Source organism: Sitodiplosis mosellana, unplaced genomic scaffold (genome assembly GCF_009176505.1).
Source record: "Sitodiplosis mosellana isolate CC-2019 unplaced genomic scaffold, AAFC_SMos_1.0 Smas_scaffold_6197, whole genome shotgun sequence".
In the NCBI taxonomy this organism is placed as follows: Eukaryota; Metazoa; Arthropoda; class Insecta; order Diptera; family Cecidomyiidae; genus Sitodiplosis; species Sitodiplosis mosellana.
Genome location: NW_022601438.1, coordinates 2,833,439 through 2,858,328, shown reverse-complemented (window position 1 = coordinate 2,858,328; position 24,890 = coordinate 2,833,439). Strand labels below are relative to the sequence as shown.

The 24,890-nt window shown below is 37.3% G+C and overlaps 1 protein-coding gene across 5 annotated transcripts in view; it reads left to right on the top strand.

The window, feature by feature from the left end:
- LOC129577248 (uncharacterized) overlaps positions 1-24,890 on the top strand; it is a 40,667-nt gene that overhangs the window by 9,006 nt on the left and 6,771 nt on the right. For 2 of the 5 annotated variants that reach the window (XM_055463961.1, XM_055463960.1), the window contains exons 1-3: positions 10,469-12,392; positions 13,253-13,401; positions 20,529-20,750. In XM_055463961.1, the coding sequence (XP_055319936.1) occupies positions 10,903-12,392; positions 13,253-13,401; positions 20,529-20,750 (1,861 nt within the window). In that variant the 5' untranslated portion in view covers positions 10,469-10,902. Of the gene's footprint in view, positions 1-596; positions 616-9,377; positions 12,393-13,252; positions 13,402-20,528; positions 20,751-24,890 lie in introns of those variants that run through there. The other 3 variants (XM_055463965.1, XM_055463964.1, XM_055463962.1) reach the window with 3 other exon arrangements.

The window sequence follows — 24,890 nt, the reverse complement described above, 5'->3', positions numbered from 1 at the left end:
TAAAAAAAGATCCAAGTGCTGTTGAAGTGAAGAGGAGAAGCAAAGCACCAAACATTTACGAAGTAGTAAAATGTTATTGGCAATTGGTTTTGCATGTGTAGCGCCGATTCGATCGCATTTGAAATTGTGACTTTGTTATCAGTACGCTGGGCTGGGCTGGGCCGGGCCCGCTAACTCGCACACATGCTCAATATTCGCTATCAAGCGTGAGCAAATATTTTTTTTTCTATAAATCGTTTTCCGCAATTTTCTCATTTGTTATGTATCCGCTAGCACATTGTTCAATTTTTCGCTAAATCTACCTTTTTTTTTTGCATGTGCATACACACATTCGATATCGACGGTGTATTTCCATTTCGTTAGTTTCGGTTTGTTTTGTTTTGGTTTTATGTTTTTCTTCTCCTACTTCAACTGCATTTACGAAAAATGTGTTACTTAATAGTTTTCGGTGTGAACCGAATACGAAGCCCAATCAGTCAGTCCATTTGACTGGATGGCCACAGTTGCCGCTGCTCTCTCGCTTAATTATTATGATTGTTGTCTATGGACGCTTTCTCTCTTATCATAATCACGTGGAATCACAAATAGTGTGTGTGCGCGCAAAAAAAGCTACAAGTAAGATATTAAAAAACGAAATAATCAAGCGCGTCTTGATATTTTCTATCTCTTTCTGTATCATTGAAATCTCCGTGTGTTCTTTAGACACAAATGTGGTTATCAAATTCCATAGTGTACATTGTTACCACTTGTGTGTGTGTGTGTGTATATGTTTCAGTGTTGTTGTTCGTGCTCTTGAGCACTATGGTTTTCCATGCGCGATAGCGCGCACACAACACTTACTGTGCGCTCGCAAATGGCATTGTAAACGTGTCTGTGACAAGTGAAATGTCTTTCACTTTTTCCATATTTTCCTTTACAAATGATTTATCATATAATATTGTATATGCGCTATTTTTCTCTCTCCTTCTATGTCGCACACACCATAACTCTGCTGCTCTCTTTCCCACTGTCTCGTATGCTTTTCTTTCTTAGGCAGTGAGCCGTGCGTTCATTATTATCGGTTCGGCGAAATGTGATTATATAATTTATGACCGTTTTGATAAACGGTGCCAAAAGAGAAAAACACGCTCAATGCGCGTATGTGCTCACGCTCACGCGTACAACAGCTTCTGTTTACAAATTGTCAACCAATATCAAACAAATTTTAGCTTTCGGTCGAGGCACGTATTTGTCACACTTATTCAATAATAACAGCACGTTTTCATTTCTCTCTCTCGCGCGCGCACGCGGGCTGTACAAATATGCGAAAGTCTGTCGGTCTTCTATTTTCTTCTTTCCCTCTTAATGGCGAAAAAAATAAAATAAAATACAAATTCGGTACGAAGTATTGTGCAAGTGCCATTATTTTGTCACACACGTTCGATTCTCATACCGCTGCTCTGCATTGATGGACAATTCATATTTCTTTTTTTTCGGGGGCTGTATATGGATGTTGTTAAAGTCGAATATAGTTGGTAATTATCATATTATGTGGACGAAAAGAAACCGTCAAAACATCCACGGAATGCATAAATAAATGACGATACGATTGCGCTGACACATTACTCAAAAACACAAAAACACAATCGGAAATTGTATCGAATGTGTGTACCAATTTGGCATGAAACCGAAACAAACAAACAAAATGAAACGAACAAACCTTTTTTACGTACTTCATTTTATGCAATCTGTCAAATGTCATGTTCAAATGAAAGTATCATTTGTCTCATCATAAATGCGGAAATTCACACGAACGTTCGACGAAAATTGTGCTTTTTCTTTGTGTCTGTGTCTTATGTCGCTACCGTCTCTTTTTTTTGGGATAGTCGATGCGATGAGGAGATGATGACAAAGCGTGTGCATGCGATAGCAATGTGAAAAACATTGAATTCAACTTATGTTTATCTGCATTGATGTGCGAATTGGTGAAAGCACACCGCTCAATAAACAGTAGCACATCGTAAACATTACAATGAGGCCAACATCGAGCAGACGGGAGCAAGTGAGAAGAGAAGATTTTGTGAAAATGAGAGAAGAGAAACAAAAAAAGAGCAGGAAAACCGATCATAACTCAAAAATTCTAATTCAAAATTCGAATACTCGTTGGAATCACTTGTCAAGTCTAACAAGATCGATCGATCATGCTGATTCATGAAATTAAAACATTTTATTCTATTCAATTAAATACTTGAAGTGCGATCGAATATTGTTTTTAAAGAGATTAAGGATGGTCAAAAAACGAAAAATCTTTTTTGGACTCTAGTTTGCAGAAAACACGCAATTGCATGAATAGATCAAAATTTGAACTCCATTTCAAATATCCAAATCTCTCGAGTTAAACTCGACTTTGAACATAACTAACGTAAACTAATAAACAAATGTAAATAAAATAACGTCTAATGCTTGTGCAGAGTGTAGAAAAAAAATGAATGTGTTTGCACCTTAGAAATGGAAACATACAACACACAGAGTCCATTGAAATGTTCCAGCAAGCAAACCAATTAATATTGTAACATAATAATTTTATTGTACACTGTAAACCACTCTCTCACACACACACACAGCAAAATTATGTCAAATTGAATGCTGGCCATTTACTTCGCCAAGATTTCTACAAATTCAATTAGTGCAAGCGTATAATTAGAAGCCGTTATCACGCAATTGAAAATCAGGTGAAAGATTTATGCGATGACCATTTGCCGCCATGGCGAACATCGAATGCGGCCATGTGGTCAATTGAAGAGCATTAAATCTCGATCGAAATGAAGAATTGAATGAAGAAAAAATAAAATTTCCATGTCAATCAGCGAACGAAAAAAAAAAATGGTGATCGATGAAATCGTCTTAAATGATCCTTGATGGTGATTTAATATTCCGCAAAACGAAAGAAAGAAAGAAAAGCCGATTCACCGATGGGAAAAATGGAAAGAATACAATTGAGTTTCCAGTACGCACATCAAAACGCCGTTGAAATGATGGCTCTCATTTCACTTAAATACAGCCGCCAGATTGTCCGCCAGATTGTCCGCCAGATTACAATGTGTATCCGTGTATGTGTGTGTGTGTGTGTGTGTGTGTGTGGAAAAAGTGCCGTTGTTTCCGATCAGGTTTTTCAATTTTGCATTCGGACCTCAACAACATCATCATCATCATCATTGTTATATAAAACTAAAAGTGAATTGAAAAAGTCGTCTGGGCGCAAGAGGAAAAGCAAATCGGAGGGAAAACACAAAGCATACATTTGACCGTGTACAGGTCGGTTAAGAGCAAGTGAATTGATTTTTTTTCCTTCAAAATTGTGAATTTCGTGGTGTGAACAACTCGGAAGAAACCCCAACTGTGACATTCTTCCAACTGTGATCTCTGTGACATTCAATGTCTTGAGATAAGAGAAAAAGGCCCAATACGAAAAATATCCGATGTATTGAATAATCCGCACGATGACCAATGAAACAGAAGAAGAAGAAAAAACACACACCGGAAACCGGTCTTTTCAATTAAGTAAAAGAAAAAATTTCGTATCCACCGTTGGCCTGGCTTGTGCGCACAATTTGCGTATGGGCGACGGTAGTACAATGAAAAGCCCATAATTGGAAAGCACAATGAATGTGTGTGCACATTTCTTTCGTACATTTGTCGTTTTCGTTGGTTTGTTATCGATGGATTCGCGCAGGTATCGTACTTGACTCATGCTGATATGTAGCTGGTTAAGAAATACAGCTTTCGTCCCCCCCCACAGTCCCATTATATCAATTCCAAGAGATATCAATATCTATGTTTACAAACATTTTCAAGTCAACGAGATTGTACGAACCGCTTTTTTCGTTGCTGTTGTCGTTATTCTGTTTTGTATATCGCCGCCATCGCGTACACAGAACTTGTTGTTTGTTCAAACATGAAAATGGCTTTGATGTCAAAATCAATGTTGACAGAAAATCACGAAGAAAATCCACCATGAAGTACGCGCACGTACATCGCGAGTGATTCAAATGGTCGTCATTTTCGATGGTGCGAACGTGATCGGCGTAACCGCAAGACAAGCTTTTAAACACACACACAAACGAGAAAGAAAAATGAAGAATTTCACGCATGCCGCATTTTACCGAAGAAAACCGCTTTGACAATCCCTTTTTCGATGGAATCAGTTTTCTTTGCCATTGTTTTCATTTCATTTGTTTTTACATCATCGCTTTAACGAATCTACGTCTCTTTCTCTCTCTCTCCCTCGGTCGTCTCTCGCTCGTTCGTTCTCGATTTGTGTCGATCAATAATCAAAACAAAATTGTGTGTAGAATAAAAGCTAACACAAAATATGCAGCGTGCACACTGCACACACACTGCACACACACACACACACACACACACACACACACACACACAGAGTTGACGTGTTTTCTCGTCAACGTCAATGGCAATGCACTGGCTGTACAACAAAGCAGCAGCCCGAATTGTGTAAATGGGAATCCATTCGAATGGAGTGAAAAACGCAATGGAAAAAAGTGCTCGCGCGCGCAAGCCATCAACAATGTTGAAACGTTTATTGAATCAAATCGTTTATTAATAATAATTCGAAGTGTATGTGTGTGTGTGTGTATAAAATCAAATTATTAATTTGAAAGAGTGCAACGCAAAAGACAAAGCAAAAAAGAAGCAGCGCGCTTGGCCAAAGGGAGAACAAACAACCGAAATGAAAACAATAAATGTATCAAATGGAAGAAGAAAAAAATCGCAACGGAATAAGTCGTTTTTCATTGCCAATTGAGGTACTAAAAAATTAAGCGGGAAAAGTGTTTGGCTAGGTTCAAACCATGCGAACGACTAAATGCACACCGAATAATAATAATACGACTAATGATAAAACAAAACAACAACAACAAAAAAACCGAAATGGTAGCTTGAAAAATAAAAACAATTCAATCATTTTTCATTATTTCTTAATTTGTGTACTTCGAAATGCTCATTGCTACGAACGTGTAGCGTTTCGTTTTTCCTGTGCAATGTTTTCCTTTCATTAACCCCTTTTTTTCTCTCCATTTCTCTGTGTATACGTATCGTGTTTTCGTTTGATTTTGATTTGTTTGTTTCTTTCTTTTGTTGCTTGAGATTTGTGGCGTCTGCTGCTGCGTTGAATTTTCTGCCCCAACACACGCACGCACACACACACTCTCGCAAATACTCGGTTTTCAAAGCCATTTTTCATTGCTCCAACAATCGGTAAATGAGTGCACTGCACACACACACACACACACACACACACATACGTTCAGATCGAAGAAGAAAGAAAAATAAAAACCATTTAATTACAGCACAATCAACAATTGTCTGAACCGGCGCGGCGCGGTCGAATGTGTGTATCGCTTTTACCCATTTGATTTATGAATATATTGTGCATTGTTTGTCAGTGAGAACATCCGACTTCGACTCTAAACAACAATATCCATTGCCAATGAATAAATTATCAGCATGCAGTGACTCTCAGCTTTGCTCTACAGATGAAAAGAAGCGTTGTTTCTTTTCTTCTCTTTCAAGGCGCATACACACGTAGACTATCATTTAAAGATCGTGTGTCGTTTTGTTATGCAAACCGCGAAATTAAAAAGGAACGCACCTATTTCAAATGGTTCAAGATCAAAGTACTTTGAACCAATGTCTCTTGCTCTCTTCCCCATCTTTCTCTTTGTCTGCTTCACCGCTAATTTAAGCTCATTAAAATTTCTGCGAATCCAAATGAATGTTAATCGACGTATATTCATTGGTATAATTGTTTGTTTTGTCGATAAAAAAATCCACATCACCAGGATCCATCGTTCGTTTGGCTCCTGTGAACTAGGCAGCACCGAGCAAATTAAAAACCCACACACATGCGACGTGTGCATGTCCAACGGCGATAAATTTCAGTTTGATCCGGCTGAGATTCGTCTTAATTCATTCACATGATTCGTTGTTTGTTTCATTAAAAATTAGAGAGACAAAAAGCGTTTGGATGTCGAGCAGATAATTCGTTGCGGCTTGCTTCAAAGTAGTGGAAAGAAAAAGTTTGCGAAACGTCAGGTTAGGCCGCAAAGAGGCAATTGACGCAAAAACAAAGAGAAACAGAAAAACGTCAAAGTTTAATCCATAGCAATTAACGACACAATGAAAATTGAATTAAACGAAAAATTCATTTTTTTTAACGAATTAGACACATGAACGCAAAGACAATTTTCGTTGACAACTCACGATGTTCAGATTTCAAAACGAATCGTGTGTGCAAAATGAATGTGCTGCAAACGTAGTTGCATGCGACACAAGCTATAATCAAGTAGCTACTTTGGTTGCATCTATTTGTATAGAAATTACCATACGAGATTTCATTTAATGAGATGCATTGATAACAGGAACGGAATACATACCCACTGAATATGTGCACGGTTTTGTGAAGCAATTTCGAAATTGAAAAATGTCACTTTTGTCATTATATAATGATTGGTTCATACCTACATCTGACAAGTCATGCATTCGAATCATTGAAAGTGTGATAATTGATTTACACATTTTAACATGTTAGCTGCGAATGAAGAAAGGAAAAAAATAACAACAGCAGCGACAACGGCAAATGTCGAACGGTATAAAAGTGGGCTTTATGTATAGGCTCAGAGTTCCGTTCGCGGCATGTTCCGTTGCAAAAGCCATCCCCGGAAGATGTGTATGTACATTCAATCACACGCGTATATTACTTTCTTCTTTATATCCATTGATTTTGAGCACTCATTCACTTGATCGTCCGCATTTAAAACGTCAAAGTCAACACACAGCCAATGCCGAAATGTAATGCTAACGGGATTTTGCTCAATGGAAATTACGTAAACACCGTCCGAATGAAATAAAATGCGTTCGCTCGTTTATAATTCATTTTAATAAATTTATGTGCGCTTTCTTTCATGAAAGCGAAATTAAATGGTGGCGACGACAACGACGACGATGGTGGAGGCCAAGGCAAAGAAAGCAAATGAACGTCAAATTATAGAAACAATTGCAATAAATGTGCGCAATAACCAGCGCCTTTCGCATAATCGGCAAGAGGTTCGTTTTGAGCGGCTAAGCGTGTGTGTGTGTGTGTGTGTGTGTGTGTTTGTGTGCGTGCATCAGGTGTCTTTGTGATCAAATGTTATGTTCATTGTGTATGCTCGAAGTTTCTCCATTTTCCGGTCGGTCGCCACAAACAGTCAGCCTTCTATGATTCAACTTTTTTCTTCTTCGTTTCATTTTTTTTTCGTCGGTTTTTGCGCTTCGTGTTGCCCCGCGCTGCCACATGGAGTGACAACGTTCAATGTGCAACGATAAATTTTAGTGTGTGTAATGTGCAAATAATTATGCAAACAATCGCGCGTGATCATCTCCGTGTGTCATTCCCATCGTTAATTTGAGTCGGTTGTTGCTGCTGTTGTTGTTTTTTTTTTTTCATTCGTTCACTGTTGACCAATTCATGACTAACTAACTAACTCAATTTCTAAGGCCCAATTCAATGTGCGCTCATTCATTTTGGAAACCATACAAAAATGCCTATTTTCACTAATTAAACTCACCATACAATGGACAGACACACTTGATTCCATCAAAGAAACCTATTGAATTCAGATATATGAACAATCAAAACGATATTTAGAGACGGTGAGAAAGAAATTTCATTTCACATCTTTTCTTTTCGCTTAATGTCATTAGCATGAGTTTTTGCAACAGACACACACTCACACACAAAACAAACGTAAATCACAACCGATTTTGAGTGCGAGCTTTTGTTTGGCATGAAAATGGAAAGAATGTTCTTGGAAAAATGTTGAAGCATGCAAGAGAAGCCGGACACGAATCGTTCATTATCTCGCGTCGGCTCAGACTTCATTTTGTTATCTTTGTAAAGCAACCAATCAAACTAGATTGCTGACGAAAACCGCACACCTTCTGATGCACACAATCTCGAAAATAGCGAATGAACGAGTCTTCCGATATGGAAGCCTTTATTCGTACGTATTTTGAAAGTGAAAATTAAACACACATACTCGGTCTATAGCCGTTGTCGTGTCATTACCAATGTTGCTATGATTGTCGGCAATTTAGCTTCTTCTTAGCCAAACCGATTTTGTGAGCGAATGAGTGAGTGTGAGTGGATTCACGTTCGCGCCCGTGCGACCGCTGAAAAATCGTTGTATTCAATGGCCTGTCTATCGATCATTTATTAACTTCAATTATCATTATCGGCACATTCGCTGTTGATGTTGTCGTCGTCGTTGTCGTCGTCGTCGTTGTCGTTCAAAATGAGTGTGAGTGTGGAAATATGATTTGAACTCGAAATGCCTTGGCCAAGCCATTGCAAGGATCAATAAGGCGGGTTTTCCATTAGTTTTATTGGAAAATGCGAGCGTCTACAAACGGGAAAAACCAGTTGCCATAGCGCAACTGCTATCGAATATAACCATTGTTTTGTATCCAAGCGGTTCGATGAGATTGTAACGACATTCAAGAAAATCGAATGCCAAGAGAGTATGTGAAAAAAATGAATAAAATGCACAAAAATCGAAATATCGAAATCAAAAAGGATTCATTCCATTGCCGTTACTTTTGATCGAAAATCCAAACGAGACTTCAAACTTGCGGCTTAAAATTGAGCAAGCGCTGCAACACGAACATATTGACATTGGCCATAGTCGTTCCGCTGAAATTGATTCGATGGCATTCCAGTTGCAGCAAAAACCAACAACACACACACACACACGATTTATGCGCATTTCTTCATTTACTTGTCAATTTTTGCTACATATAAGACACATGGCGCAACAAGTCAAGAGCGATTGCTTATTTAATATCGCCAAAGAAATGTGTGTATGTAAACTATTTGTAGTTTGGTTACTTTGTCTCGTTGCTGCTTGTTGTCTGCATGTTTTTTTCTTCTTCTTCTTCTTTGACTTCATTGCTTTATGCACATTTAAGCGCTGCGATGGAAGTCGTTTTGAAAGAAAGTGAAATTTATCTATGAATATCGCGATCGTCGTCGATTGTATAGGCTTTGTGTGTTTGCCATCGATGTGTACATATGTACGAACTAATAGAAATAATAAAAAAAAACATCTTTAGTGTGATGGAAAAATTCGTAGCTTCGAAGACTGTTTTCGCTGTTTCAATGTGAAACAGAAAATCGATCGATTTTGTCATCACACGCCATTTCTTCGGGTCCCAAAAATGATAAAAACTCTAAAGATTAAAGCGTCCACTGTAGCCGCTGTTATATTGTAATTGTTGTTGCTGCTGCTGTTGATCTGCACTAATAATGTAATTTAATTTTTTTTTCTTCATTTCTGTTTCAGAGAGCTACGACCACGAGCAACATAAAAACAACACCAAAAACATAATCTTAGCCGACGAAGCGAGCTAACGACAGAGAAGGAGCACCAAGTGCAAGTGAAAGAGAGGCAAGGAGGGAGAGAGAGAAGAAGCAGAAGAGAAAAAAATAACACCGAACCGTTTTTGTCGCGTTTTGATTGTTGACTTGCACACATAGACCGTGGCGCAGTTGGTGGCTGTTGTACACAAATCGCTGAGTGGAACCAACGAAAATAAAAAATCAAAAGAAAAAAAAAACACAGCCACACAACAAAAACAACCAAAACGAGAAAACCTTAAACCCAGCCATCGACAAAACGCGATCGACGGAGGAATCGACGGCGCGCTTACAGCAAAAAGATCACCGATCCACACACTCAGTTTGCTTAAACAGTCCGTTTCATTCATTTCGTCTGCATGTGACTCTTGTGATTCGCGCGCGCATGCTTGTTCGTTCGTTCGGTGATTCAGTGTTCAGCGTACTCTCTGTTCCGTACGTGTTCCATCGTCGTCTTGGTATAAATGTCTATATCGAACACATGAACTGAAAACTGAATGAAAGAAGAAGAAAGAAAAATTATATTTCAAGTGTAAACACCAGAAAAAAAGTGAAACTCTATGATTTCGAATGCAAACGTTAAACAAGATTAAAAGTGAAATTTCGACTCTTAAGTCTTTCTTAGTTCGTTGGTTTATGTTTGACAGTGGTACTGGTTCGCTGTCATCTCGTTGAACTTGCTTTATGGTTTTGTATAACCCATAAATCGGTGTAATTTCATCTGGTGCATTTGCAAACGGCGAATGCGCGCAAAGCAGCAACAACAACAGCCAAAATTGTTGAATAAATGCGATTCAGCGCAACAGACTACCGTTTGAATTGAGTTTGTTTTTTCCGCGCAAATTGTGAGACACTAACTATTTTCGAAGGTGATTGTTGGCTGTCGTCGCACTATTTACGTTTTTTTTTTTTTTTTGAGCGATCGTGATAATAAGTAGAAATGAACTAAATCTTCCGTCATTTCGATGGATTTGTAAATAACCTTATTGGCTGCCAAAGTTCAGCAACTACATTCATTCAATTCGACATCTTTGGTGACTTGGCCAAACCATATTGTGATCTTCAATAGTGGGCTTTCGTTTTTGGTCGGAATTCATTTACAATTTTCGTCTCATCGAAAGCGGTGTGTACAATTTTGCTGTAGCAGCATCAACGTTTTTGTGCAACGATAAATGTTCGAGAGTCAAATTTTCCGTGTAACTGTGACAAAAATCAAGCGACGAAATAAACACAATCCACAGAAAATAAAACAGAAATAATGCATGGCAATCGATCGAATGCGGTGTGATTTAAAACAGAAATAAATGCGTGCGTTGGTCAACCATCACATCGAACACACCACAAAGTGCAATCGAAATTTTGTGTAACAAAATCCCACAAAACAGTGTTTCAGTGCTCATTTCTCGTCGTCGTCCGTTTAATTATTTGTGTTAATTTTCTAGCAATAAATCATGTTAGGTCCCAATAAATGGAGACTTTTAACAATCGTAGCTGGTATTCTATTAGCGCATGCCATTGATTCACCAAATCGATCAGCTCCACGATTAAATGAGCCAACCAGTCAACAACAAAATCGGCGCACATCGGCGTTTGCCTCACTATCACCATCATTGTTATCATCAATAAAATCCCGAACAAATGCACCAGCCTCGCCAACATCTACACACTTAGGTTTAACGATAGAAACCGTTGCACCAACATGGAATAGTTATAGTAGTAATAGGAATAGTTTTAGTGAACGACGCTTAGCTAGAAATTTGTATACACCATATAAGCGGTTTTCGAATATTGACGATGTGCGATACGTCCAGCGCCGCCAAACAACTGGCTACCGAAATAATATACTCGATCGGCATACAACGTTCGGTGCATTTCGGTTTTCGGCGCCACCAGCAGCAACAGGGGCCGGAGCACCTGCCACCGTTGTGAATACAGCGAGACGGCGATCGGATGTCGATGTGCCAGTAACACCGCTTACATATGCAAACGCAACGCTAACAAATCCATTGAACGAGGATGGCGTTGTGACAACGTCCAATCCAACCACGTTACAAGTGATAAAACGTCGCAAATACAAATACATTCCGTTGTTCAATAGCAAAGCGCCCACATTCGATGTGGAAGCCACAACGTTGCCCGATCAAGAGATTCGATCGAGAACGGATCTAAATTTCTATGCAGATGATCACGATGAAAAACAATCGGAAAAACTAGACGAGCAATTGGCCCAGGGTTCCGAAACGCTTCCACAAGCCTTGGCCCTGCAATCCACGTATCAATCACATGTTTCGAATAAGGTTGCATTTCCGGTGCCAACATTCGAAGCTCCCGTTAAAACAATGACACAAATTTCCGATCTACAAGGTCGTCGCTCCGGTTTAACGTTTACACAACAAACACCCAAATTTGATCCACCATATGTGCCGCAATCGTATCAGGAAGACGATCCAAACCATCCAAATTTCCAAGTTCCATACAGTGAAGAGCTGTCAGCGCCGGAACCAACTGAAATTCGTACGGTACGCGGTGTTCACTATGAAAACTATCCACATCGTTCGTCGGTCGTTCAATTTCCCGGTCCCAGCACAAATCACAATGCCAAACAGTTCCGTGATGATGTCACCAAATTTGGTGATGCTAATGGACCGATCACATCGATGCAACAGCGTCAGTTCAACGATTACTACGATGGTCTGCGAACCTATGAAAATATCTACTATTCGGATGATTATCGCCGGCCTCGCACCTATCCAAATCGATCGCCATACTATGAATCGTCTTCGTATAATGGCGAATATTCCGGTCAACCGTTGCGTTCACGTCTTATCGTACCATACAAATCATCACGAACACCACGCGTCATTTTCCCCAGCAATGACAATCTACCCGCTGGCCTATACAATGGCGAAAATTATAGCAATAACGACAATGTCGTTTTCAGGTAAGATTCCGCCGATCTGTATATCAAATTTAATAGAGTGGATAAATAATAATTTGCAATAATCGTGAAGCAGTGAAGAGTACACAGAAACTAGAGTCTAGAATGAATTAACTTGGTCGATGAATGGTTGATGATATGGCTATTGACCTCTATCAGAACCAACAATCATCACCTTGTCCATTTTGCCAATTTAAAATTAATGCATCCGCATGGCATCTCCACATTTGGCTACTGCCTACATTCGACCTACATTTTTTTCGTTTTTTTTTCTTTTCCCCATTGAATCCATTCCATTTTTATATTTCAATTGTGCTACTATGAATAGCTGGATTTCTCAATTTGGCCAATCGATAAAATAATGGGCAGTAGAGTGCAGCTTCAGTGCGTGCCGAACGAAGCCAAAATTTGCAAACACACAAAAAGATTTGCATTGTGAGAGAGTCACAATTAAGACAAACTGCTTGTAATTATGCAGTTTTTTTTCCTTTTGTTTTCTGTCGAAATTCAAAAGTGTTATTTTAAATAAATGTTGCATATTTCCTTTGCCATATTCATTTTTTGGCCATCCATCTTTCGTCCATTGTTTGCCATTTAGGTAAACTTTCCATTTTACCGAAAAAGCAGCAGCAGCAGCAACAACAACAGCAACCACAAACTTTTAATTATTATACAAATGGTCCGATGCATAGCAAATAAAGCCCGAGAGAGAGAGAGAGAGAGAACCAGCCATTATGCGAAATTATATGCAAAGTGGCCTCTCAAACTCACCATTGTGTGTATTTGAATTTTATTTTTGATGATGTGTGATTCAATTCGATTTTATTTTTATTGTTTTGTTGTGGTTTTTCTTTCTTATTCAGAGATCAAAATTTCGGATTAAATGAACTGGCAGCAATCCAGGACGTTCGAAATGAATACAATTTACAGGATATAACCGATGAGCCGCCGTCATCATCATCATCATCAGCAGCAGGAGCGGCAGCAACATCGGCCGCTACAAATGATCGCGGTAAGTGCTTAGTTAGTTGCTATTCGCAAAACTAATCAATGTTCTCATCCGCGGAAGCGTGCATAAAATGCAATTTAGTTTTGAAGCCATTTTTAAGGGATTTTGACCATAATAATCAATTAGCAACGAGTCCAGTATGGAATTTGTAGACAATTTGAATTATTGTGATAATTTTTGTTTATTTTTGGACACACACACACACATAGTGGCAGAGTCAAAAAATATATAACCCAGCTTTTGACATTTAACCTGACTAAATCTATACCAACACATACCAACAAAAAAATAGAACAAACATTTTCAACGCAGAAAAAAAAAACGAACTGAATTTAAAACATCAAATTCCAATACACACCCAACGACACAGTCTTGTTTGTATAGAAGAGGGACATAACATTAGGTATTTTTTTTCGTGCGTTTTGAACAAAGTGATGAAACGAAAACTAGTCAAACGAAGAAAATTCACTTGGACGATATATATTTTTCACTCAAACGCACTCATTTGTTTGCAAGTCATGCATTTGGTCAGTTGAATTTTGTTCATGTTCGGATTTAGTCTAGTATATTTTCCCTTGTGATCATATGAGCTACCCCAGTCACATCCACTCCGAACATTTATACATGTTGTATTTTGTGTAGATTATGTAATTAGAATGTAGAATACTTTCCATTTTTCTCTACTGCTTTTATATTCTATTTTACGTTTCCCTTGTTTTACTTTGTTGTTGTATCAAAAAAAGGACTCACGGAACAAATGTTTGAATCGCATAAAATGCACATAGATTTTCATTCGTTCTGGATAATTGTGTGTGTGTTTTTTTTTCTGTATTTTTCTATACGTTGTAAATTTTATTTTGTAGATGCAATGTAATAATTGTGTGTTTTTTTTTGTTGCTTTTAACATTGTTTGTTTGTTGTCTCCTTGTTCGTGCCATTTGTCGATCGATCGGTGTGTATAAAATCTCAGAATGCAAATCATAAAAGTAAACGTTAAGACGTATGATTTATTTATAAAGCGCCTATAAAAACATATAAATATCATACATCATTCAATGGAAAAGATGAAGAAAAAAAATTATCAAAAAGATTAGCATGCATTTGGCCTATGGTGTGCAAACGAAGAAAAAAAAACCACAACGACACAAAATTTCTCCGTCAAATCATCACATGGCGTTGGCGACTGTATATGGATGTGTAAAATCTCTGTTATATATATATATACATATGTAGGTTTTGTGTAGAGTTGAGCGAGAGACGAACGAACGGAGAAAAAAAAGTGAAAAGATCGTGTCGGTGATTTTGTAAAATACGTTAAATTGTGCACGCTTTATTAACGAAGCGATTTTGGTGTTTTTCCTCTTCCGAAATAAAGCAAAGAAGTAGCGAGAAAATAACAAGACAGATCATGAGCTTAAACAGAAGAAAATCGTTGTGTTTCTATTCATCTCGCAAAAAGAGAGACATTTAACGGCCATATTTTTGCATTTAATGGTCTCTGAATTTAAATAATTAAATTAATTTTTTCTTCTGATATCTATGCCATTTCTCCGAAGTGTTGTTTTTTTCTGCTTCAATTTTGTCTATCTATGCATACATACAATTCTGGCATATGATGACTCATCCGTTTGTCTGATGTGGTTGTTGTTTTTTCTCGACTGATTTCCATCACAATTGGAATATTTCCATGATGCAAACATTTCAAAGAATCTAAACTTGGATGCATTGTGTGCATGACATCAAAAGAAAAAGAAACCAATGCAAGCTTTTGTCACAACACATTCGGGGAAAAAGTGCGTTTTAAGCTGGAGATGAAGATGAAGATGAAAAGAAACTTCACTTGAAAACTGAAAGACGAGACCGATCTTTTATAACGCATAATTTGTATTGTATTATGGCAGTCACTCGACAGTGGCGATTCGTATGGCTTTTATGTGGTGTGTGTGTGTATGTTTGTGTTTCTGTAAAAAAAAATTTCTCTGTACATAGCCTGTGTATATGATTTTTTGTTATTTTTTTTTCTTCTGTAAACTGTATTATATGGTACATAAATAAATTAGCATAAAATTTTGTTTTTATTCTGTTATTGTTGATGGAAATGTACATCCAGTGCCCATATAAAGTGCGCGAGCCTCGCCGCACATCTACTGTACACACTGCATAAATTGGCAAAATTATGACGTAAAAAAATCAACAAAACGCATGGCTGAAATGAAGAAACAAAAAAATAAACATATAAATAAAAAGCACATAAAGCAAAACATCAGCAATAACAAAATGAAATGAAAAAAGAAAGAAAGAAAAACTCATACAAAAAGCACTTTCTCCTGGAAACGCATCTCTTTCTCCGCTTATATGATATAATTTGCTGCTCATCGATTTAACACATTTATATGGATCCAGCCAGCATAGGGCGAAATTCATAACATAATACAGCGGCGTGCATTCAATGCGGAAAATAGCAACACATTCCCTTTGCAAAACGAAAAAATAACAAACTAAATCAAAGAAGCGCCGAAAAAAACTGCTCATCATATGAATGGAATGAAATACAAAAAGTAGAAGCAATGGAATGCCGCTAAAAGTCGGAAGCTTTCGACGAATAAATTGTGAATTCAAACACACATCGATTTGGACGGAATTCGGAAAAATGCCTTGAAATCCGAAAATGTCTGTGTACGAATTTTCTTTTTCGGTATTGTTTGGTAATAGCTGCCGGATTTACACTTTCAATGTGTTCCTATTGATTTGGTGGCGAGAGAGAAAAAAACACTTCGTTTTTTGCTTCGCATTAAAAGTTTGGAATGGAATTGAAAACGGCAGCACAATTTTTGTGAGATGATAAAACTGAGCGAATTATCACGAAACAAGACCAAATGGTTACACAGATTGCTGCTCAAAACAGTAATTACAGCGTATGAAGTGTTGAAATTGATTGAAATGACTGTCTTCTTCGGTGTTCCTCCCCAATTAAGCGAAATGAAGATTGACGTTTGGAATATAATTTCACCGGTCGTTTAGTAGTTTTTTTTTTCACCATTGTCGTATCTTGCGATCGTCGCAAGACCATTTCTTTTGCCCAAACTCCTTTTTTTTATTCACTCTCATCATCTTCCGCCTTGAACGAAAAAAAAATCGTCATCATCTCAGATATGAAAGTCGATGCGGTCTTTGCTCTGGTCTTCATTTACCTTCTATTTTTTTTATTTTTATCTTCGTTAGTAATATTTTTTTCGTGTAAAAAAATTTCTCGCATCTTTCGGTTTGTGTAGTGTTTTTTTTTTTCTCGACATGAATCAAATAAATTTGAAACGTTAACCAATATCAACCATTCACTATCGTCTTGCATGCATATCGCTGCTGCTTTTCCTGTGCAAACGTGCATCAGGTTTTTCGAATGTATAATTTATATATGTGGTTTGTTTTTTTTTCTTGGTCGTCGTCGTCGTCGTCGTCGTCGTCGTCTTCTAAATCGAAATACCTGCATTTCAACTACTTTGATTTGTTTTTCTTGCGGCTTTGAACTGATAACTACAATCTCGAAACTAGCGGCCAGTGAAACTCATTTGTTGTAAGCGAACGAAATATGTGTGTGTGTTGAATATTTGCATTACATTTGCAATGGTCCAATATTGTCATTGACATTTTGGCGTTTAACTTGAATAATCGCATCGATGCCACGTCCCTTTCGTCCCAATACGGAGCATATGTTCGGCATGTCATTTCCATTAAATTGGCAAAGCAATAGCAAGTTCAAGTACAGTACAAGAAATTATCAAGAGCACTAACCAAACTAATCGAATCCAAATTAAAACGATCACTTGCATTTTCCGATGTGTCTTTTTCATTTTGTCTTTCGATTTTCATGTTGCAAAAAAAACCACTTTCTTTCACGATTAAATCTCAATCGCATTTATAATTCGCTTGATGACCGCGAAATGAAATTCACCACATAAATTTGAAGAAAGGAAGAGAGTCAAAATCGATTTGTGCATTTGACGTTAATTGAATTTGAAGAGAAACCGAAAATAAAAGATTGCAAAAATGAATCCGAATTTACAGAGGTTGAATGTCATCAATCGTTTCTAATTTCCAACAAAGAAATAAAAACGACCATTTCGAATATGTTGAAAACTTTCATGGATGTCAAGCTAAACGAATAAAATGAGGTCTGCATTGAGTGACTTGCACAGTGAAATTTATACTCATTTTTATCGCTTATTTCTTGCATCATTTGCGTTTCGTCGTCTTCTTCTTTTTCTTCATTTTTCGTAATATCTTCCATTTTCGATATTACTCCATGCAAACGCAGTGCGTTGTTCCGAATATTGCGGAAATTGAAATTGTTTGATATAATATACGGAAAAGCGATCATCTATTCAGTGTTACCGATGATAATACATTACCCGATATTGTAATGCATCACTGCGATTGCAATATTCATTTTTTTGTACCATTTCATTCTGCATTCCCATGTGAATTCATCAGTGGAAAGAAAAATACTTTTCTTTTCAATGAAATATCTTATTTGCAAATAATGTAATCAATATGATTAGCTAAACTTTTGTACATCATAACATAATTTGTATCGATAAACGAAAACAGTGACATTCAAAATGGCAACACAGTCGCAAAGGTTGTCCATTCTGCTGGCCCGTTTCAATTTGATTCGATGTTTCAGCCGCCGGTAAATGAAAATTACGGTGAAATGTAATCGCATGATACGTTTTCCGAATGACACCACTACTGTGTGCGATCGCGTTGCAAACAAACTGGTGTAATTAAAATTTAACGAATGACAAACGAGCGTGGCGCGCGCGCACACCCCAACTTGCAATGCAATGCAAAAGAAAATTTCGGAAAAAGTGCCAATTAAAAGTGATCGTGATTAAATTGTGAAGAAAAGGTGTAGTTTTGCGCGCGTACGCTTACGAGCGTTCATCGAACGAACGCCAAACACTTCAATGCTTTCCATAGAATCCAAAATCAAAACACATTTTGTGGTGACTTCTACACCGAGCATTTTCTTTTTATTGCCATTTGGCAATAAAAACATCGCAGCAGCAGCAGCAAAAGCGACAACATTTCTACTATTTCGATGTGTTGAAATAAAACCGATTTCGTTTGGTTTATGGTGCGGATTCTCTTTTTTTTCGTTCGTTTGTTCGTTCATGTAAAAAGCAGTCATGCATCATATATTCGCACTCGATCATTTCATGTTGTGTTTATGCGCGTTTTTTCATCTATTTTGTGAGTTGATTTGAGCTCATTTCTTTTTGATGTTATTTTTTTGTCTTCTTTCCTTCATATTTTGTTTCGGATTTATTCCACACGGTTCAAGGAAACAAATGTGTGCAACATACTCGAGCGATGTGCGAGATGTGATGAGAGAAAAAAAATTTCCAACTTTTTCCTGTTTGGCGCATTAATATGCAGTGATGCCTTTTTTCGTACCACCGAAGAAGAGGAAGACGCGAGAGAAAGAAAGAGATAGAGAGATAGAAAAATAGAAAAAGGCCAGCGAAGGCGGACATTAGCGTGCTCACCAAGTGCAATTAACGGACTTAAATTATGATAGAAGTGTAGCAACAACGAAAAATAAAACAAAATATGGTGGTGACCGATGCCCATTTATGTACTGCCGTGTTTGCACGTACTTTTTTTTTCTATAGAGTCGAAACACCGCATTTGTTTTTCTCTTCTCCTTCTCTCTCTCTCTCTCTCTCTCTCTTTCTCTCTCTCTCTCTCTCTCTCTCTCTCTCTCTCTCTCTCTCTTGCTCAAAAGCAAAATCTTTCCGAATGGCTGCGCTTTTTTCGCTAAATAACACTGCAAACTTTCACCGATATTCTAAAAGTGCCACACAAACACTCACACACTCATACGTACACTCATCTCATTTCCATTCTTACACATTTTGCATGCGAAATAATTACCCATCAACTAGTTTACATTTCGTTTATGTAGATTTTATTTTCAATTCCGGCTTTAAAATAATTCGCTCGCCACGCACATTCTAGTCGATTGGCTTAATGCTTATAAACATTAATTTGAAAATCAGAAGTAGAAACTAAGTAAACTGTGTAGTTGACATTAAGTAAATCTTTGTGAACTGTCTGCTGTTTTCCGCCCACGCAAATGCAGAAGAAGGAAAAAAAAATCTAGTTCATTTCATCTTTTGTTTGTTTCATCTCATTCGCATATGGTAAAACAATAAAGTCATTAATTTCCATGTTAAGATCTCATGCAGCTGATAAACGAAATAGAGACGAACTTTCGAGTCGCCTTTCTTTGAAGATCGACAAAGAGAAAAACAAATCAATGAACTAATTTTGCGAGAGAGTCAAATGTCATGGATACACACACAGACACACACAGCAATCCAATCCATCCAGATTTAGATGCTTACGCAATTTTTTTCTTTCTTTCTGTTTAACTCTCTCTGTATTTTATGCGATATCGAAATGTGCGCCGATCTGACACAGAAATTCCGAAGAGTTTCATCTTCGAATATTTTCTCTCCAAAAAAGCCAACTCGAAATGGTCGGTTTTTATAGCGATTCTTAGCAAAATATCGATGAAGACGAAGAGATTAGGAGCCAGGCCATTAAATTGGATTTTATCAATGTTTTATAAATTGGTCTCGAATTTACTTGCGCGGACACGCGCATCATATGTTTGCGCTTTCGACAAGATTTGGCACAAGAAACACATATAGGAACAGAGCAAGGCAAACAAAAGAGCAAAGTGAAGCGAGAAAAAAACACCTCAGAATTATTCCATTGAATTAGTGAAAGAAAATAATTGGCCACAAAATACTTTGAAATGCTAAATTAATGTGGTGATTGATTTTTATCTTCTCAACTCAATTCATCCATTGTGTGTGAGAGTGTGTTCACGATTCGAACGCCACTTTTTTCTCCATCAGAATTGAACCACCCCCCCCCCCGTCCCAATCAATTGAGCCAGAAGAAAATCAATTGAACAAGAATAATCCGTTAAACAAATGCTATTTGCCGAACACTTGAAAACTAATTTTGCTTTAAGATGAAATAAGAACAATTGATTGATAACAAACACACACAAAACAAAACAAAAACCCAAAATCAAAATCCAACAAATAATAAATTAGGAGATGCTGTAAATCGTGACTTGCAATGCCAACACGAAGGCGGATCTTGTGAGTTTTTTCTAACGTGTTGGATGACTAATGGACTGTTGCAAGGTACTTGTGGCGGTGTTTTACGCGGCTGCTGTCATCGTATTGCCAAATCGGCAAATTCCGGTGCAAACGATATCATTGATCTCACAGATCTTCCAAATAAAGATTATGGACCAGTCACTAATGATCCTAGTGAGTGAGAGACATTCGTTTTCCTATACATTTTGCTAATTTTTGCTTTTTTTCTCTACAATTTTTTTTTGTTTCGGATGGTTTCTTTTGTTTTTTTATTACATATACTATTTATATATATTTATTTTTATTTTAAATTTGGTTGCGTTTTTTTTTTTTAAATTTTTTGTTTCGTGTATTTATTGATAATATTTTTTTTGTTTGTTTCTTCTACATATTTCTATCTGGTTTTGCTTCGCTTTACAATATCAACTCAAAGACACTTTCTATTGCCGAATTCGTTGTTTCCTTAATTTCGTTTCTACTTCTGCTTTTTATCTGTTTCTTGCGCTTCAGATTTATTTGTAATACTATAATATTGTTTGTTTTGTCGGTGTCGGTGACTGTGCTTCTTTTTTTGTATTTCCGAAACAAAAAATCAAATGGATTGGAATTGAGAAAGAAAGAGATTGAGAGAGAGAGAGAGAGAGAGAGAGAGAGAGAGAAAGATGAAATCGAACGTTAGACGAATCTCAAGGCAACAAAATTGGTTCAAATTGCTGCTGCCCTGCTCAGTCAGAGAGTTTTTGCAGAAAAAAAAAAGAAATTGGAAATGTGACAGCAGTCCATTGGAATGTTCATTGCTCGATGAGTAATGACCATTAATACTGGCCACATGAAGAGGCTTCACTAAAAACTAAAGCCCACACAATAGAAGGAAAAAAGAAAAAAAAATCAGCCCACCAATTTGGATGCACTTAGATTCGATTAACATTCGGTTGGCTGTAGGGTAAATTGGAATGCATGATCGATGGATTTTCCATTGTTTATTCACAAATGGTTTGTGTGCTGTTGTTCTGTTTGCATAAACCTTGCTTCAATGTTAAATAGATTATCTGTTCTGGTTGTTGGTCGGGATGGAGGTAGAGCATGTACAAAAACAACAGCACCAGCGATATTTTAATTTTAAGCCTTGGCAAACAAACCAAAATGCAAAATATAATTCTAGACACACTGCAATTTAAGTTGATTTGTTTTTTTTTTTTAATTTTAATTTAATTTTCACAATTAGAGCACACGATTTGGGTCGCACTGTTGCGATTGATTGATTTGTCCGAAAGAGATTTCGTCCGTTGTTTTGTTTTTCTGTAAATTCGATTCCATTTTGTCTGAATCTGTTCAAATTTTATTGGTTTTTTTCTTCTTCTACAAGCCGTATAATGCCTGATTTTATTTGACCGCCGCCGGTGATGGTCGAAATTGATATTTAAGTTTGTTTGGCGCATGTGTGTAGCAACAGAAAAATTTCATTGAAACGTACGCACGATGTGATAGTGATATCAATTAGCGCGGTACCACCTTTCCATTGTTCGACGGTTTGCGATTATTTTGTTATCGATTTGTTGAACGGCTGCAGCCACGCACGCGCGCGCGCGCACTCTCTTTCGTGTATGTTGCGTGTGTTCACATGGAAAAACATCCGTTTAAACTCTGTGCAAGCATTTGTTAAAACAGCTTTTGATTTTGATTTCGTGCATTGCACTCTCCCAAACGCAGTGCTCAACACACACACACACACACACACACACACACACACACACATGCACAAGCAAATCCAAATCCAAGCAACAACAACAAACACACAAGGGAAAAAAACCAAACTGAGAAAAACTCAAATCAAATGTTTTTACAAAACGTTTTTGAAGTGAGCCACCGTCGTCGAACTGAATTACGTTTTTTTTCCTTCGAATGCAATTGAAAGTCTTTCGCTTTTTTTTTCGTTCATTCGTTCATTTCTTTGTTTTGGCCACCGTGTTGTTATGATACGAATTTGAGATTAATTTTTTGCTCTAGTAGCTAAGCAATTGAAATCTCTTCAATTTGCAACGTACAACCGTTAATTACCGCCCCAAATCCAACCACCACACTGATACATGCATATATATTGCGCGAACACACACTCACCAGCCTTAAGTGAGAGAGAGAAGAAAATGTGCAGTCAAAGTCGAGAAAAAAACAGTGCCCGCTGCGCGTGCGCGTGCAATGGGCGAAATTTATGACGACGTTGTTGGTAATGCGGAATTAACATTTAGCGTAAAATGTATGCGTAACGCGAATCGTAAAAATGCGACTTGTACAAGCAAATCTGCAACCTGCAAATATATATCAGTCGGTACCATTATTATCTCTCGGATGTGTGAATGGGTTTGGTTGTTGTTGTTTTTTTTTTTTCACTCTCATTTGATGTAATGACATAAGCCAATACAAGCAATTACAACAGTTTTGACGCGTATGTGTGGGCCATAAACATGTTACCGGCGTTGATCATTCGACGATTACGCGATCTATTGCTAAGATTTCAACGACGGAACAACGTTTAATCGAAAATTCGGTTTTCATGCACATTAATAAGTTCCAAGCCAATGTTAATGACCATTTTACGCACAGAATGAAACAGAAAAGCAGCAATAATCGCATTTTATTCAGTTGTTAATTCATTAGTCGGAGCTGAACAAGTGCATTTGTCAATTGCATGGTCATGCATTAGTTCCGATGAAACAATCAATTATTCGGCGTTCGCTGTTTTTTTTTTACACATTTGTCACATTCGACAGACAAAACACAATGGCCAGTTTCAACAAAAACAAAAAAGAGTGGCGAATTTCAGCAACGATTTTTCAACGGATTTCGTCAGAATTTAAGCACAGTTTGGTCGATGAACATTCACACATTTCACGTGCAATCATCAAAATGTAACTAGAACAATGTGACACATTGGATGATTTTTAAAGGCCAAACGACATATTACACATGAATTCTGGCGAAATTCAGCTGAAGTGGCACAGTAAAGTGGTGATGGTTTCCTTTTTGCTCAACACAAATGCTTTTCTTTTTCTTTAACATCGGCCAACAGCTGCACTGAGAGCAAAGCATACCGAATTACATACATACACTAATTTGAACTTTTTCGAAGAACTGCCAATGTCACTTTTCAGATCTATCTGATCCCTTTTCCCATTGTAACGATGTCCCATTCCCAATGCTCTTGCACACAAGTATCACAGAAAAAAACCACATTCGCCAGCACCATTTACACTAGCGGAAACAATGCATTCATTGCCGAAAATAAGCAATTTTAACTCGCATTTCATTCGCGATTCACTTAAAATTGAAGAAGCATTTAATAATTATAATATTGATAGGCTATTCGAATTTAATTCGCCTCAAGCAAAGTGCAAAATCCATTCGCTGGACTCTTTTTCATTGAAGACTTTTTTTCTTCGACGCATAATTTTCGGGTGAAACGCCATGGCAATCTTACCAGACCACAGAAGCAACGTTCCTTAGACTGTCCAAACTACGGAAGAAAGTGTGAATTTCAATGCATCGTTTGTCAAACTAAAGAAGAATTAATTTATCTCATAGGAATTATAATTTATGTTTCACAAGTCAATACTTGGTGGGTGTCATGCTTCGATGCGAGTGCTTCGCAACGAAAGTTCAAGTAAGTTGGTGTTCAATGATCTAAATATGAACATCGTATTTCTTCCTTGTTTAACAACAAAACAACACGAGTCATCGATTTTGATTTCTTAATCTTGAATTTTCAATGTTACATAAGCTTGAAATGCTCAGATCAAGTGAAAATTAGCATACCATCGATAATTTGACTTGAAGTTCTTCGACTTGATGAACAAAACACAAACAATGGAAAAAAACGTTAAAAATGTAAAATAAGAGCGTAGCAGACAAATGTATGTGAATTACATTAAAATGCCATTTTTTTTGTTCGAAGTAAATTCGATATTCTAAGAATAAAATCAAACCGTGACGTACACGATCGCCGCTTGACTTTGAACGAAGACAATCGAGATTCGTTGGAATTAGCAACAAATCGCCGTTTCGAATCAGTTGGTTAGCACACAAAAGAAACGAACACACGAGACAACTGGACAGACATTTCAAACATTTCGCACGTAGAACCAATTCTAACTCATTTGACTTTTACACACAAACACAAACGAACACACACACACACACATACACAACTGACCTCATGCAGAACGCACAATTCCTTTAATCCCAACGTTGATAATTCCTAGGACTTTATTCTGTTGTAATCAATTCTAGTTTTTAATAACAAATGACAACAAAATAACA